Here is a 17892-nt window from a genome sequence, read left to right on the forward strand (position 1 = left end):
TTTTGTCCTTTAATATGGTGCGTGTCCAAGGTAAAGCCCACATTCTAATTTTTGAGAACAGGTAAAACACAAGCTGTGGTACAAATATATTCTGAACCCCTGCTTGCATATTCTGAAATGAAATATAAATTAATATCCCTATTTCTAGGAACCATATAATGAAGGGAATCCATGGACAGACAATTAATCAAAAAAGTGTCATGTGGAGGATTTTCCCTTTTAATGGCAGTGGGCTTTTATTTCAAGCCTGTTTTTTTACATTAAAATATTATTACACAAAATTAAGAGTAAGGCAGTCTCAAAAAGTTAGTAACTGTAAGCCAGCAGTTGTCATTTGTCTTTAATACAAAACTACATTCACACAGGTGCCAAGCTCTTGATCCTAAAGCCCTTTAAAAAAATTAATGGATAAGGCAACAAGCAATTGTACAATGTGTGTAATACTTCACATTTATTGTAAAGTGTATGAACATGACTGAAATTGGGGATAAATAAAATCTGGGTACTCACAGTTGACTTTTCCTCTAACAACCAGGCTTGGAAAGATCGAATTCAATTTAACCTTAACCAATTTAACTTTAACCAATTTGACCAAACTTGTGCATTACCATTAAATCAAATGATTTTTTTCATTGGAAGAAATAAGTTGCCTACTAAAAATTGTGAATGAAGTATCCAATAATTTCTGTAATTAATCAATATGCAGGGAAAACACTGCCCTGTAGGAGCTTTCTTTTGGAAGCCCCTCACCCCTATAATTCCTTTAGCACTGGGAATGCTTATTGGTGTGTGAGCTGCAGAAAATGGGACCCTCAAGATTGGATTGTAAATTCAGTAAATAGTGTTGACTGCCCAGTGGTCATAGTTATTACAAATATCTTTCACAGGGAGGAATATATTTGTTTTTGAACTGAAAAGTGAGATTATCCTTTGGTATAATTGCCTTTATTTTCAGCCAGGAGTAAAGCAGAACAACTTCCAATTTTGTCCACTGGTTTGTGGAATTTCCTGTTTTTCCCCCTTTAAAGGTTCGACTTTTCCGTTATTTAAATACACTAGGGAACCGTTATCAGGTCTTTAATGTTCACATTAGAAGGAAGATACTGACATGAAGATGTATTAGCCACCACATTTATGTCTGCACCTAAATAAAGAAATTGTTTAATACCTAATTGTCTGGAAAGACCTGGGTGATCTGGATGTGGCAATCTGTGCTTGATACCTGTCAGTATTATCAGCATTTACAATATTATTTGTGCTATGAGGGGTAGGGAGAGTTACATAAGGAGCACTGTTTTGGATATTACACATTTTCAAGTCTACTCTCTTATTTAATCATATTAGTTTCTGGAAAATGAAGCAGCAACTCTGGTTGGAAAAAGAAAAGAACGAGGAGAAAAATGACCCTGACCCCCGCCAAAACAAAACAAAACAAAAACAAAACACAAAAAACCCCTGATTGAGCAGATTCAGATCATGATTTACAAAAGAAAAAGAGGCAGGCAGGAAGAAGCAGTTAGCTTGTGATAACTACCAAAAAAGGCAAGGGTCACAACTTAAGTTATCAGTTCTTGACTAGACTAGTTATGGCAGATAATGCTTCATGATAATTGTACCAGCAATTTTGATTAAGTGAGAAGTATGAAATGCTAACTGTATTGTAGAACTACAGTAGTCTTTTAATTCTAGCAAACTTGATATTTTATTAAACATCTTCCAAAAAGCTTTAGTTCAAAATGTAAGGGATACATGGTTTGGGACACATAATTTTGCAGGACCCCTTCTAACAGGCTCATGACTATACTTCTGAAGTTATAATTTCTCTGAAATAAACTGTAGTACCTTGAACTGTTTCTCAGCATTCCAGAAGTTTCTCCGTTATATTAACAGCTGGAGTCGTCTACTGCTTGGCTCAAATATCAGCTTTTACTCAGGCAGCAATTCCTATTATTCCAAAGAGGAAGATATGTCTTGCTAAACATTTCAGGATGTGGACCTACACCAGCGTGCTTTCTGTATTTCATAATAAAAGGGGATTTAGACTGTTATAGCAGATTCTGACAGCTCACTTTTACTCTCATAGTTGGTTAGTAAAATACCTAAGTATGTCACTAACAAAATGCCATTGTTGAAGAAAAGTGGCTTAGGAAAATGATCCTCCTTGCAGACTCTGCCTCAGCTTTATTTAGCAGTCTGCTAGTGCAGAAGCTATGACAACAGTTTTCTCCTGCAGGAATGTGAAGAGCAGATGTGCTTTTGCAACCAAAAGTTTTTATTCAAGCTTCCAATTTTGGCTTCCCCTGTTCAGTGATGGCTGGTGATAAATTGAAACAGCTGGAAGACATTACTGAGCCAGTTCCTCCCAGGCCTAAACCAAGGACTAGGGAATTGAATATCCTTATGTGTTTTGAAGGGAATGCTATAAAACTCTACAGGGTTCTAACCTGGGTTCCATATGATAGGAAGTACCAAAGAAAGTCATTTGAGCCCCCGCCAAGGAAGCTCACTTATTTGAATCTTCTCTTTACAACAAAGCACTGCTAACAAAAATGTTAAATGTTCTGTTAATATGAAGCCTGGAGTCCACAAGAAGTGAGATATACCAGAAGTCCATCAAGGTTGGGTCTGGAAGAGATCCTCAGCTGGCATCCAGTATGAAATGCACCCCTGATTTGATTAAAGGCTAGTCACTGCTACGTGTGCATTCAGTGTCCTCAACATATCAAACATACAAAATAAAAAGCATTTTAGAAAGATTTAAGATTATAAATAGGTTATCTTTGTCACCACACACTTCAGAATTGGATAAAGTTTGGCTTTTCAATAGTAACTGTTGTATGGTTGTGCATTACCTCATCCCTTGAAACCTCAAAACCAATATGAAATTCCAGTATCTTAAGGCACAATGTTTTGATTAAGCAAAAACGGCAACGTCCCCATCCTACTGTCCAAGGAATAGATGTAAAGGTGTATTACTAAGACAATATAAGCAATATTTTTTTAAATGGACATGCTCTAAGTATTAAAAAAAGAGACCTGGAAAGCAGATCATGTTTGTTATCAGGCTGCTCTGATGCACAAGTGTCCTGACACATCACTGCTAAAGCATCTAAATTTTAGATGACTGCTGGCTCACATTTCCAGGATTTAGAGCCAAATTCACCAGAGGCATAAGTAGGAAGACAGTTGATAAGTCAGTGGAATCTGGGCTCATGGCAATGGGGAAAAAAAGGGGTAGTCCAGACCAAAGGTAGCCTGTTCCCCAGAGACACCAACCATGCCCACAGTTCAACAATAGTGGTCAGGCACTCAAGAGCAAGGAGTTGGCTGCTTGGAAGTGTGAGGATTGGTTTTAAATGCAGCTCTCCTTGCAGAATCCTTCCTTGAAATGTGATTGTCCATTTTTATTTCACCATTAGCACACTGAAGCTTACATGGGCTCTATAAATGACACACTGGCTTTCCATGCTGATCAGAGATTCTATGGAGAAAAAGAGCACTAAACAAAATTTTCTCTTATTTCAGGCTCTGACCTGTATTTTGTTCTTTCATGTAAAACTCACAGAAGTTTAAAACCATAAAATTCTATGTGTATAAAATGTAAAAGGTTATCTTAGAGGCAGCTAAAAGGATGTTTGTCCACAGATGACACACTGGATGTGTCTGGAAACTGTGGTGGACTGTTAGTCGACTGTAAATTGTAAAATGTGGAAGGTGTGTATTTTACACAAACTTAAGTACAGAAGAGAGGGGCAAAGTTGGTATCATTTAAACTCTGATAAACTGCATGGTCTTCTGAACTCCTGCCCACGTTCATGGATCCATTTGTTGGATACTAAAAAAAAGAATATATAAAACAAATACATTATACATTAAATCACCAGGTTGATAGTGGTCACTTAACTAAGCTATACATTATTTATCAGTAGATCCACTAGGAAAGTTTATTTTCAAATACCTATTGCAGAAATATTTCACTAATACTTAACATACAGAGTTCTGAGAGGGAATCCTTATCATATTTGCAAAACAGGGAAAATGCATTAAAGTAGCCATGTGAGTGTTAAGCCTGTTCTAAAAACATTTGGCAGTTTTCACCATATTGTACCCTATCAGCAGTGAAATAAAGCATATAAAAATTAAATATTCAGAAGAATAAGAGGGACTACATACCCCATTTATTTCCAACTAATACTGGACAGGCTGCATGCCTTGTGCTGTAATCTCCTTCTCCACTTGGAAAAAGATTATACCAGAATACAGCTGTTCCCTGAAAATGACAATACTAATTCAACATTTCCTGCTAAACATGCATAGAGTTGCTTCTACATTTCCACAAAAGCTTCAACAGCTTTTTTAAAACTCCACAAATAATACGTTTATATATATTATTCTGTATTTTGGTATTTCTTCTACTCTGTTCCTTAGGAAGCTTGAAATTGAAGTTGTCATCTTAAAACTATTTATTTCATTTGGTATTAGTCCAGTGAAATTTAATGTCTTGCCAAAAATCTGTTTTTTCTTAAACCCTTACAAGCCTACTATTAATTTGTTAATACAACAGAGATTTTAAAAACACATTTAAAACAACAAACATTTCACAAAATGATATAAAGCTGTACTTTGAATTACCAGTTCCACATGCAGTTTTAACATAAACCTAGCCATAATTATGCAGGACAGCAGAATGAAACTGAACAAGCACACCCAGATTTGTACAAATGTGGGTTTATTTACGTGATTAGCTCCACTCAAGTCCCTGTTCCTACTCAAATGAACAGTTACTAGCATACTTAAGTGCTTGTCACATTGGTGCCTTTTCTCTCCTGCAACAGGCTCACCTTGGAAAAATGTTATTTCATATATCACACCTATACAATGTCTTATCTGGAAGAGAGGGAGACAAGAACATCTAAAGATGCATCAAAATTCAAACTTACCTTTTTAGGCCAAACACTAGCTCCTACTTCAGGAAATACAGTAGCTCCCCCTGCTGACACATCACTCATCTATAAGAGGGAGAAAAAGGCAGCCTTTAGCTTGTACATTACAAAAAGCATTTATTGCAGCAAGAATTTAAGCTATTAAACAAACTTCATTTCTGGCTCTTTTTAGAGAGAACAACTTAAGATATGGCCATTAAAAAAGGTTAAAATGTATCAGTATATACTACTGAGCAGTTATCGGCTGCTGATACTTAAAGAAGATGGTGCATTGAAATCATTCAAAAAGTACAGAATATGCAGAAAAAAAAAAATAGTATTTTTGGCAACAGCAGATTTGCCAAATGTTTCACTTACATAAAACAACCAAGTAGCAATTCTGTTGCCTGTTCCCAATTCCTTAAAAGCATCTGGTTCATCTTTCTGTGAAAAAAGCAACACATATTTAAAGTTTTCATTGTTGTAACTCTGCAAATGTTGGCAGTGACACAGAGTTGCAAGAGTTTTTTTTGGTTTTTCTGTAGTGCCAGCACCAGTTTCTTTTGTGTATGGAGACAGTAAGAAGTGTAACATTATGCATAAGTACTATCCAAAATAAACCAAGAGTTTTTCTATGGTATATTACTACTTTGAAAAAGTTAATGGCCCAATTGAAAAAGTCCTTGGTCTTCAAAAAAGTGGCAGCCTTAATCTAATTTTTAGATATTCTTGAGTAAACACCCACCCTTATCTTTTTTTTCACTTATGGCTGAGCAAAAGAAAGCTTTTATTTGGTTCCTAGGCTCAGTGAGAAATGTACCGGGACATGACTTTCTTGTAAAGATACTTTATTGGCTGCCTTCAGGGCTTGTTGAACACGCTTCTTATTTTGGGTTGTCTATTCTCAAGTGTTAGTTTCCCTTTTCTTGGTATGTGAAAATGACCTTGGGTAGAGTCACCATAACATGCCAATTACTATATTGTGCAGTTATAGTGTTGGTTGGCTATTCGACTCTGTATTATTTTTCACCTACATTTTAAGAAAGATCTTTGAATATCTGTTTATCTGATTTCACTAAATGTTATACCCAGTTTCTCAGATGTAAATGTCTGGCTATAATCCCTAAAACTGCTACTGGTAGGAGGACTGAGATACAGTATGCATAAAATTGTTCAGTAGTTGTTCAGTAACTGTTCAACAAAGAATTATATAAAAATCCAAGCCCTCTTTGTGCGTATGGCAAAGACCTTGTCTCCAGAAGCCTTTGGAGTAGCAGTCTGTTTCCTCTGCAAGTACTGAATATTTTATTACAACTGGAGAGTGCTAAAGGGAGATGCATCAGCAGCTGAGCATGCTGTAGGGCCAGCTTTGCCAGCCTAGTTTATCTAGACCAGAACTGCTTCTAGCTCAGTTAGTGAAGATCAGTCAGTCAAAAAGGCATGTCCAAGCTACAGATTTACTAGTTCTCTATGAAGTAAATAAAATATTTCTGATTCCCTGTCTTTATGCATCAATATGGCAACTGTAACCAAATGAGTCATGATGAAGATCAGCCTTTGGAAGTAGTCTTTTTATGTTTGGAATCACAAGAGGAACTGTGTGCATTATGGGCCACAGAATTACATTCTAACAGTTCAGACTAATTGCTGTCACACACTCGCATGTGGGAAGTTTCCAGCATCCACCCACAGATACCACTGTTTATTTCTGTGTACTAAAGTTTCAGAAACTACTATTATGCAAACTAGACCATGCATTTGAAAAACAAAGACTGTTAATCATCTACAATGCTTTTGAGCATATACTTAGAAAGCAAAAGCGTTGATTATGCTAGGAGGACAGAATCTGTATGTTAATATTTGTCGGGTTTGATTCATAGGATAATGTTAATTAGAAGGTGTTAAACCACACTTGGAAATGCCCAGTAAGCCACCACCTGACTTCAGGTGCATTATTTTTTCCAGCAATCTGGGAATTAGCTAAAGTAGAAATAGACGGGAAAATTTAAATAATCAATCAAACAAGCACAGACTGGGAGATGGAAATGATTTTGCAGCTACTGCCATCTGATTTCTCTCTCTTGTTAAGATTTTAAAGGTTTGTATAGAAACCACAGTATTTAATGAAAATGTGAATTTAGTTTTACTGAAAGGTGCTGAACTGTCAGCTTGAGAGACTGAAATTCCCTTTGTCAGGGGTACTCAAACCCTGGCTCATGGACTAGATCCACCCTGTTGGACTCCCCATGACTCCAGAAATTTGGCAGCAGGGGAGTGGTGACATCACTGCTACTGCTTCCCGCCACCAAACTGCCAAGTCCTATACACCTGACTCAGCCCCAGCTGTGCCAGCCTCTGTGCAACTGCATTGGGCCCATGGACTGGATCTGACCTGCAGACTGATCTGGCACTGCTCTTCTGGCCTGTGGGGCAAAAAGGTTGGGCACCAGTGCCCTACATTACTGTTACAGCATGGGCAGCTGCAATACAAGCCAATGTGTCTCCATCTTACGTGTAGGGACCATCTCTAAAATAAAAAAGATACTTAAATCTCTAGACCAAAGTGAGTCAGTGGGAGGTACCAACTGTGACAGCTGTTCATAGATTCATAGATGTTAGGGTCGGAAGGGACCTCAATAGATCATCAAGTCCGACCCCCTGCATAAGCAGGAAAGAGTGCTGGGTCTAAATGACCCCAGCTAGATACTCGTCTAACCTCCTCTTGAAGACCCCCAGGGTAGGGGAGAGCACCACCTCCCTTGGGAGCCCGTTCCAGACCTTGGCCACTCGAACTGTGAAGAAGTTCTTCCTAATGTCCAGTCTAAATCTGCTCTCTGCTAGCTTGTGGCCATTGTTTCTTGTAACCCCCGGGGGCGCCTTGGTGAATAAATCCTCACCAATTCCCTTCTGTGCCCCCGTGATGAACTTATAGGCAGCCACAAGGTCGCCTCTCAACCTTCTCTTGCGGAGGCTGAAAAGGTCCAGTTTCTCTAGTCTCTCCTCGTAGGGCTTGGTCTGCAGGCCCTTGACCATACGAGTTGCCCTTCGCTGTACCTTCTCCAGGTTATCCGCATCCTTCTTGAAGTGTGGCGCCCAGAATTGCACGCAGTACTCCCACTGCGGTCTGACCAACGCCCTATAGAGGGGAAGTATCACCTCCCTGGACCTATTTGTCATGCATCTGCTGATGCACGATAAAGTGCCATTGGCTTTTCTGATGGCTTCGTCACACTGCCGGCTCATGTTCAACTTGGATTCCACTAGGACTCCAAGATCCCTTTCCACCTCTGTGCCACCCAGCAGGTCATTCCCTAGGCTGTAGGTGTGCTGGACATTTTTCCTCCCTAGGTGCAGCACTTTGCATTTCTCCTTGTTGAACTGCATCCTGTTGTTTTCTGCCCACTTGTCCAGCCTATCCAGGTCTGCCTGCAGCTGTTCCCTGCCCTCCGGCGTGTCCACTTCTCCCCATAGCTTTGTGTCATCTGCAAACTTGGACAGAGTACATTTCACTCCCACGTCCAAGTCGCTGATGAAGACATTAAAGAGTATCGGTCCAAGGACCGAACCCTGCGGGACCCCACTGCCCACACCCTTCCAGGTTGAGACCGACCCATCTACCACGACTCTTTGGGTGCGACCCTCTAGCCAATTCGCCACCCACCGGACTGTGCAGTCATCCACATCACAGCCTCTTAATTTGTTCACCAGTATGGTGTGGGATACCATATCGAAGGCCTTCCTGAAGTCCAGGTATACGACATCCACCCCTCCTCCTGTGTCCAGGCGTTTCGTAACCTGGTCATAGAAAGAGACTAGGTTGGTCAGGCACGATCTGCCCGCCACAAACCCATGCTGGTTTCCCCTCAGCATAATTTGTCCTGCCGGGCTCTCACAAATGTGAGCCTTGATAATTTTTTCAAATACTTTACCAAGGATGGAGGTGAGACTGACCGGCCTATAGTTGCCCGGGTCCTCCTTCCTCCCCTTTTTGAAAATGGGGACCATGTTAGCCCTTTTCCAGTCCTCCGGGACTTGGCCTGTGCGCCACGAGCATTCGAATATTCCCGCCAGTGGCTCTGCAATGACGTCGGCCAGTGCCTTCAGCACCCTCGGATGGAGCCCATCCGGGCCTGCCGACTTAAAGGCATCCAGTTCTTCCAAGTGACTCTGCACCACCTCAGGATCTACGTATGGAAGTCTGGCGCCTTGCTGCTGCCTCTCTACAACCCCAGTGAGAGACTTGTCGTGCCCCTCGCTTAGGAACACTGAGGCAAAGAACTTGTTGAGGAGTTCAGCCTTGTCCCCCCTATCTGTCACCAATTGTTTCTGCCCATTTAGCAGGGGTCCTATTCCTCCCTGGGCCTTCCTTTTACTCCCTATGTATCTAAAAAACCTGTTGCCTGAAACCACTTTATAATTTTATATATGCCAATAAAGCAGCCATCAGATAGGGACAACTTAAAAGTTACTACAGACTTTGATTTGATTTGCACCAGTAACTAGAGATAAACATCTTTTTTATTACCAATTTGCAAACAAGCCATTCACCTTGTCCATCTCCCATTTCTAAATGCAATCTAATATCTTAAAACCAACTAGGTTTTTATTTTTAATTTTGAAAGGAAGCAATATTACTGTTCTATAATGCTCAAATAATTTCTGTTCAGTTGGTGGTTTAGAAGGCTTTATTTACTCATATGGATTAGGAGAGTCGAGGAACTGAGAAATTTAACATGAAAAGCTAAAGGACGAACTTTTGTGCCACTCAAAAGTCCTAGACTTTAATAAGTTACTTTCTCCCTTTCATCTCTTTACTTGCCCGTGCAAAGTCAAAGTGGGGTTCATACTGTCCTCCCACTCCATAATTTGCCACCTGAAAGACAGAAACATAGTGCCTGTGAAGAAGAAAGATGCGAAGGCAGAAAAACAGAGTGACTTACCCTTCCAAAATCAAAATGAGGCTCATACTGGCCTCCTACACCATAGTTGGCTACCTACAGTAAAAGGAGAAGCACAAATATCTAGTAAAGCAACACATTATGTTAGCAAGACATTACCTGAGGAAGAAGGGACAAGCATTTGACTCTGGCCTAGACATCTTAAATTTTTTTGTAAATGGAAACTTAAGCAAGCCATAGAAAACAAAAGCTTCTTCCCTGTCATAAGAGTTTAAATCTTACTAAAATTTACTGTCATTAATCATTTAATTGATTTCAAAGAGATGTCTCATAAGCACAAGACAAACACGTTCAACTTTCAGCTTCAAGTCTTTGAATGATTTCAGTCACCCTCTGTGGATTCTCTCAACAGCTTTCCAGACTCCAGGAAGCAGACAACAAACCACATCTTCATTCTGGTACTCAATACCAGGTTTCCTACATTTCTCTTCCACACTTAGCATACTGACTCTGAACTGGGCTTCTTCTTCCAACTTTTGGGATATAGAAAGTTTGACAACTTGTATTATCTTTAATTCCTGAGCAAGTGGACTGGACAGTAGGATTTTTCAGGACCTGAAACTGGTATAGATTCCAGTAAAGGCTTGGATGCTTGGCAACTCTGGAAATTTAAGCTAATAATCCTTTGTTGTTCAGTGTTAAAAGAATACTTTGGCATGAGAAAAAGCAGGCCCAAGACTGTGGTTGTAAGCTCAACATTTCACAACTATTAGAGTGCAGTCCATGTTTTCAGTGTTGTGACTAATATTTCACTCTACTTCTGTGCTATGCTGAGCAACCATTACTCCTTCAAATATTTCTCAATTTTACAGATTGTGATTAAGGATACAGTCACCTTTTTGTCCTTACCATTTTTATATTTCTTAGGACAGAACAGTCTGAACTATTTCTGTATCCCTGCTGGTGGGTGATCTATCAGTCATTTTGACCAATCTTCTTCCTCTAAGGGCTGGCTCCACTTAAGAGCTCCTTCCCACAACAAATAAATAGTACTTAGCTTATACAAAGCTGTCAAAAAAGATCAAATTATACTCAAGACATCCTTATATCACTCAAAATGCATTTTCTCCTTTAACTGGAACATCATCTATTCAAGACTAAGCTCAGTCTTAAGTATCATCCTCTACCTACCTCTCCACATTTTCCATTTATAGCCATTATGGCTTCCATTTTACATACTCAAAACCCTACATTTTGGTCTGAACCTTCTTTCATCTTTGAGTTTTGCATACTGTCGCATGCCTCCCTTCAGGATCAGCAGTCATATATTTTAGGCCCTGTAATGATTCACAGTAAATGTTTAGCTAGGGAGTACCATATTTGCTCAAACATAAGGTTCCCCTCCCCCTTTCCCCCAAATTATTTTTATATATGGAAAATGTATATGTCTTATAATTTTTCAGGTATAGAAACTAATTATTCAAGGTTTGACTTGAATTTGTCCCCCTCCCACTGCTACATCAGGAAAAATAAATCTGGGGGATCAGGTAGCCCCTGTGCCCACTTGCCCCCTCAACTTCTTCCTCCTGCAGCCTCTTCCCCCCCTTCCTTACTGTCAGAACCTGCTCTTTCTGAGTGCATAGAAGTGAGGAGCAAGTTTGAAAATACTGACCTTGAAATAAACATAGCTGTAGTAATTTGCATATAGTACCTACAGACTTAGTTCATCCAGAATTGTTATATTTTACTTTTTTTGAAACTGCTAAAAGTTTTATTATAGGTCCTTCATAAACATACTTTTAAGCAGCAGTTTGGCACCTAGTTCTATGTACTATACACCATGCATGATATTAGTCCAAAGCCAAAAGGCTCCTGATTTACCATACAGCTCACTGGACTGGGCCCCAGCAGTCAACAACATTTCAAGCCATGATGACCCCACAGCTCAGCATGTGTGTACTCCAGATATCCCCCACAAAGGAGCCATTTGCTACTTAGCTCCCGCTCATGACTGGACCCAGGTGTTCTTGTCGTGAGTTCTAGGATGCTTGAAAAATTTCTATGAAGATGAGGCACAGGACAACCTGGTCTGGCTTCACCTCCATGAAGGGTAGGGACACACTAATTGTATGCGAAAAGATAAGGGAGGGGGCCACAGAGGGATTTTGAGTGAACTGTTTGGGGCCCAATTTGGTGATGTTTTCCAGGCATTTAAGGCTGGTGAAGGAACTGGAGTAATTAGAAATGAGAAAGAAAGGCACAGCTCAGCTGCAGGAGTAGAGAGCAAGTAAAAATACATTTGTAATAGCTCACCATAACTAGGAAGGGTCAATGCTGAAGGGGACTGTTTTTAATGGGTACTACCATACATCTTATTCAGATAGGTTACATTGCCATTTATTTTATAGTCATGCTCAGTGTTGCTTGCATTTAATCAACTTCCTAGTTGGTTTGCATTACTGAGCATGTGCTGCTTTTAGCAGCAGTTCAAAGATAAACAACATATTTAATCTGGTTCCTTTGTATGCAAGATGAAGGGCTTTTCCCCCCATACTCATTGGGGGGAAAACTTTGCCTTGTATTTGAATAAATATGGTACTATATCTCATCAACAGATTTTAGGATCTCCTACATTCTCAGACATAGCCAACTGCAGCTAACCATTATTGCACTTAAAATGAAACATGCAGAACTCTTTGATTTCAACACATGTTGAAATCTTTTCCACATATATAATTAAGAATATAATACTTATTTTCTGTAAGAGACTTTTTAATAATGAGCGATTAAAAGAAACCAACTCCAATCCCAAATAACTGTCAAACCCAATATTCTTTTAGATGGCATTTCCACTAATGTTAGAATTACTCATCAAACCTGGCTTTCATGATGGCAATAACAAATAAGAACTCATTGTATGCACTGGAAGTTTCAAGTGTTTTCTGGTTTGGCTGAAAAATCATATTTGGCCATCAAAAAAACCAAAACAGATACTGCTTCACTGAAGGTTACTGAATTGTTTCCACATTAGCCCAGTAACTCAGCTGAAATATCAAAGCCCTGATATTCTTTGCTATTTTGCTCAAGTCTTTCTGCAACATTTAGAGAAGCTGTGTTTACACCAGGAATTACCAGGACTCTGTATATATATCCTTCCCAAATTGGGTACCTAGAGTCCTCCAGCACACAAAATTCAAATAGAGGCCAGTGTGGCCAGTCAGCAAAATTCTTTTTTTTTTTTTTTTTTTATAGTCTACCTGAAGTTCCTCTGCTGTGGAGACATCCAGTCCAGTTAGGTCCTGTATCCTCGTGTTAATTCGGGATATCACAGGGCTTTCGTATCCAGACAACCAGGCACTATATTTAAAAAAATATTTCACATATGCTTGTTATAAAACAGAACATTCCAAATGCTGTAATCTCTGAACTGTAAATAAAATCACATTACATTTATCTGCAGATAAATAATTAGACTTAATATTGTCAGGAAGAGTTTAATTAGAGCGATCAAGTCTGAATAAGTGACAGCTCTCTTTATGAGAATTTATGACCCTGATAAAATAAAAGCCCTAAAATAAAGTCCTTGTTTCTACACTCGGCTAATATGGAAAGTGCTGGATTGCTGTCCCATTTCAATTCAAGCCCTGATTAGATCTACAACATGCATGGAAAAAAGGAGACAATCCCTTTGCCACTCGTCTCTAGTGTGCTTTACATATTTTCCTGGGAATACCTGCTACTGAAATAAATACATTTTTGTTGATCAGTTACTTTCAAAGGCTGTTTTGATAGAATTGAAAAATACTTCAAGCATAGACCAGATGCTTGTGCCCCAAGCCACACTGCACTAGTTTTAGTAACTACAGTCTCCTTGAATATCAGAGCAGCTTATATATGGGCTCTAAATGTACAACAGGTATTTTTAAAAAGGGGATGAAAGGGCTCTTAGCTGTGGAACAGGAAAAACAATGAGTTTCCATATCCACTCAGAGGCAAGAACTAAATGTATGAAAAAATAAATACTTAACACTGACACAGTTACAGAATCTCTAAGAGTAAGCATGACATTTGTTGAGAGAGACCTCATCACATTGGGAGCATTTGTAAAAAAACCCCATGCATTATGGAGCACTGTTAGCACAAGAGATAGTTAGAAGCAGTCTATACCAGTCTTTTGGGGACAGGGAGGAGCAAGTAAAATGACCAACTGTTGGTAAAATGACCAAACAAACACAATGCATACTGAAATGCAAACATGCAAGCAACACCGATCTTAGAAATGCACAAACTGCTCATATACCATATTTAATTCCTAAGAAATATTCCAAGCATAGCCATAATCATTTCCTGTTCAAGCGATTATCATTAGAATTCACTGTTTAAGTCAAACAAGGAGCTTTCAGTGAACTCACCACCAAGTTATTCTTCCTAAATACATATGGTCTTGTACATGAATTATCAGAAAGACTGATGCTTCATACATAGTCTTTATGAAAGATGGTTTATCTGTTTTTCCTGTTCATCACATGTTTGTAATCAGAAAAGGAAGAGACTCTCAGGTCTTGCCAGAATCTTAATACTGGCATACATGAAAATCCAGAATTATTTTCCTGCCGTTGTTCCTTCTACCTAAACTATGTATCTAACACCTTTTAAGAGAGCAGGAGTGCCTCTCAAAATTTCATATACTTATCCACAACATACACCTGTTAAGTAGCAGAAACAGTATCCCTATTTTACAAAGGGGGACTGAGGGAATGCAATAATTGCCCAGGATCACACAAAACTGCGGTGGAAAAGGAAAATGAACCAGAGCAAACTGAACTAGAAGAACAATCTTTCCCCTTTGTGAAACTCAGAGGCAATCCTGGATCTCCCTCTGGAAGTAGATGGCAATAATTCTACTTGGACATGGTATTTTTTAGATTTGAAACCACCTTAGAATTTAGGTCACTACCAGAAGCATAAGGCAGAGGGAGAAAAAATTATCGGGGGGGGGGGGGGGGGGGTGAGTGCAGCACATGTGCCCCCCCCCCAAACCTCAGAAGGTAAATCTGTGGGCAAAGGGGCAGGGGGGAGCAGACCAAGGCCCCAGCGGTGAGGGAGGGAGCGGCGCAACGACAGGAGCAGGGGCTGCGGTGAGTGGGGCTGCAGCTGGGCGGTGGGACAAGTGGAGGTCTGGGGGGCATGTGCCCCCCCGATCTGTGCATGGCGCAAAGGCCGCTGTCACTGTGAGCTGGGCTTTGAGCCCTGCTGCCCCGAGAGCCATGCGATGTCACATATGCCCACTGGTGGGCAGGCAAGGGGCAGCCCAGCAGCGGAAACCACATGGTGTCATGCTGCTCTCAGGTCAGCTGCAGCAGGGAGCAAAGTGCAGCGCACAATGACAGCTGCCTCCGCCCTACACACAGATTGGGGGGGCACTTGCCCCCCTGGCCTCCACTTGTCCCACCACCTGGCCTGGCCAGGGCCCCATTCCCCCCAGCTCCTGCTCCTGCTCCTGCCTGTGCCTTGTTCCCTCCCTCACCACCATTCTGAGTCAATCATGTAAAAAGCCCACACATTTTGGCCTCAGCTTTTATCCATTTTCCCTAGCTTAGTTAAAACTCAGGAGGACTGTTATATTCCTGAAATGATTCTCCAGCAGCAGTAAGGCTTTGGAAGGCCTAACCCCTAGGTAGCTCCATTAGCCTTTATCATAGTTGGTAGGGGCAGAAGGGACCTGAGCAGATCATCAAGTCCGACCCCCTGCCATGGCAGGAAAAAGTACTGGGGTCAAACAACCCCAGCAAGGTGTTAATCCAGCCTCCTATTAAAGATCCCCAGATTAGGAGCCAGCACCACTTCTTTTGGAAGTTGGTTCCAGATCCTAGCCACCCTGACTGTGAAGTAGTGCCTCCTGATGTCTAGTCTGAATCTACCCTCTGCCAGCTTGTGACCGTTATTTCTTGTCACTTCTGGTAGTGCTCGGGGGAACAAGGACTCTCCCAATGCCTGCTGGTCCCCCCGGCTAGTTTGTAAACGGCCACTAATTCCCCCTCAGCCTTCTCTTGTGGAGGCTGAACAGGTTCAGGTCCCTTAACCTCTCCTCGTAGGGCCTGCCCTGCTGACTCCTGATCATGCGGGTGTCCCTCCTCTGGACCCTCTCCATGTTGTCCACATCCCTCCTGAAGTGCAGCACCCAGAACTGGATGCAGTACTCCAACTGCGGCCTGACCAGTGTCACATAGAGGGGGAGGATCACCTGCTTGGACCTGCCTGAGATGCATCTGTGGATGCATGACAAGGTATGGTTGGCCTTCCTGACCACGTCCCCACACTGTCGGCCCATGTTCATTTTGACATCAATAATGACTCCAAGATCCTTTTCTGCCTCCTCACTGACAAGAATGGAGTTCCCCAGCCTGTAGGTATGCTGCTGGTTCTTCCTCCCCAGGTGCAGTACCTTGCACTTGTCAGTGTTGAAACCCATCCTGTTCTCATCCGCCCACCCCTGTAACCCGTCTAGGTCCGATTGCAGCCTATTCCTCCCTTCTAGTGTGCCCACTTCTCCCCACATCTTAGTGTTGTCTGCAAATTTGAACAGGGTGCTTTTTACACCCCCATCCAAGTCCCTGATGAAGATGTTGAAGAGCGTGGGCCTGAGGACCGAGCCCTGCAGAACCCCACTGCCCACACCCCTCCAGGTCAAAAATGACCCATCCACCACCACTCTCTGGGTGTGGCCCTCCAGCCAGTTAGCGACCCATTTCACTGTGTAGGTGTCGACGCCACAGTCCCCTAGTTTTTTAATGAGCATGGGGTGAGAAACCATGTTGAAGGCCTTCCTAAAGTCCAGAAAGACTATGTCCACTGCTACCCCTGCATCTAAGGATTTTGTGACCTGGTCATAGAAGGCCACCAGGTTGGTCTGACAGGACCTGCCTCTAATGAACCCATGTTGGTTTTCCCTAAGCATAATCTCCCCTGCTGGCCCCTCGCAGACATGCGCCAGGATAACTCTCTCAAAAAGCTTACCCAGGGCCGAGGTAAGACTGACTGGCCTATAGTTTCCTGGGTCCTCCTTCCTCCCTTTTTTGAAAATGGGAACCACATTGGCCCTCTTCCAGTCCTCTGGCACTTCTGGCATCTAAATTATATTAGATGAGTAATCTGATGTCAACATAGACCCCATAACCCAAACCATAAGAGAACACCTTGTTCACTGGGTAAAACAAAATTTCACAAAATAATTATGTCCTGGGGAAAGCCACATGCCTTCTATCATTTTAGTTTAAAATGTAATCCTAGAAAAGATAATAAAAAGTAACACATCATTTCATTTGGACCACTTCAAAAAGCAGAGATTTCTAGAGATTGCTTGAAGGATTCAGAATTCCATTAATCTTTGCTGCAGAAGTCAAATCAACTCTGGACCTCCCCCCTCTGGAAATCTACAAACACAATATGAAACGCACATCTAAATCAAGAATTCTTCCCAACTTCGTAAACACATAAAAAGTGTTTTACGAAGGGTTTGAAGTCTATGTTGGCACATCTCTGCTGTTTTCCCACCTTGAATCGTTAAACATTTGGGAACCAGACAGCTGATTTTACATAAATAACTAATGAATAATCACATTTCAGCTAGATAGGTCCCCTTCTTCAGAATTTCTGACATATTTCTTGTGCTACTGAAGTTCTTTATGTAAAGCTGTCATTAGCTTTGTCTCCATCCACAGGAATCTCGTCTTTTAGGGCATATGTAAAAATGGCTGTATAATTCTTTTCCTAGAGAGGCAACAGTAATTAAAATAAAAGCACAGATGAATATTCCTGAAGCAAAAAACACTTATATTAGATGTTATGGCCTTAACTGGATGCCTGTTTAGAAGCAGTGTCAGATTGACTGGATTTATTCTGGGACTGCCCACAAGGTCTGTTGATCTACTTCATACTGTTGGCTATATGCCTCCTTTTATACAGTCTGCCACGTAGTGCACAGTGTGTAGTAGTCTCAAAATAAAAGAATGCTGTAATTTAGAAAGTACATTTACTAGGAAAGAATGCTTGGAGAAAAGAAAGCAGTCTAT

The 17892-nt window shown here is 41.1% G+C and overlaps 1 protein-coding gene across 4 annotated transcripts in view; it reads right to left on the bottom strand.

Annotated features, from left to right (window-relative positions):
• Window positions 1-1677: 1677 nt before the first annotated feature.
• P4HA1 (prolyl 4-hydroxylase subunit alpha 1) overlaps window positions 1678-17892 on the bottom strand; it is a 56513-nt gene continuing 40298 nt past the window's right edge. For 3 of the 4 annotated variants that reach the window (XM_006271590.4, XM_006271587.4, XM_019484306.2), the window contains exons 10-15: window positions 13078-13177; window positions 9863-9916; window positions 5301-5366; window positions 4941-5009; window positions 4174-4270; window positions 1678-3835 (exon numbers count right to left, since the gene is read on the bottom strand). In XM_006271590.4, the coding sequence (XP_006271652.1) occupies window positions 3765-3835; window positions 4174-4270; window positions 4941-5009; window positions 5301-5366; window positions 9863-9916; window positions 13078-13177 (457 nt within the window). In that variant the 3' untranslated portion in view covers window positions 1678-3764. Of the gene's footprint in view, window positions 3836-4173; window positions 4271-4940; window positions 5010-5300; window positions 5367-9741; window positions 9796-9862; window positions 9917-13077; window positions 13178-17892 lie in introns of all 4 variants that reach the window. The other variant, XM_059729924.1, reaches the window with a different exon arrangement.

This window comes from Alligator mississippiensis, chromosome 6, assembly GCF_030867095.1.
Source record: "Alligator mississippiensis isolate rAllMis1 chromosome 6, rAllMis1, whole genome shotgun sequence".
NCBI lineage: Eukaryota > Metazoa > Chordata > Crocodylia > Alligatoridae > Alligator > Alligator mississippiensis.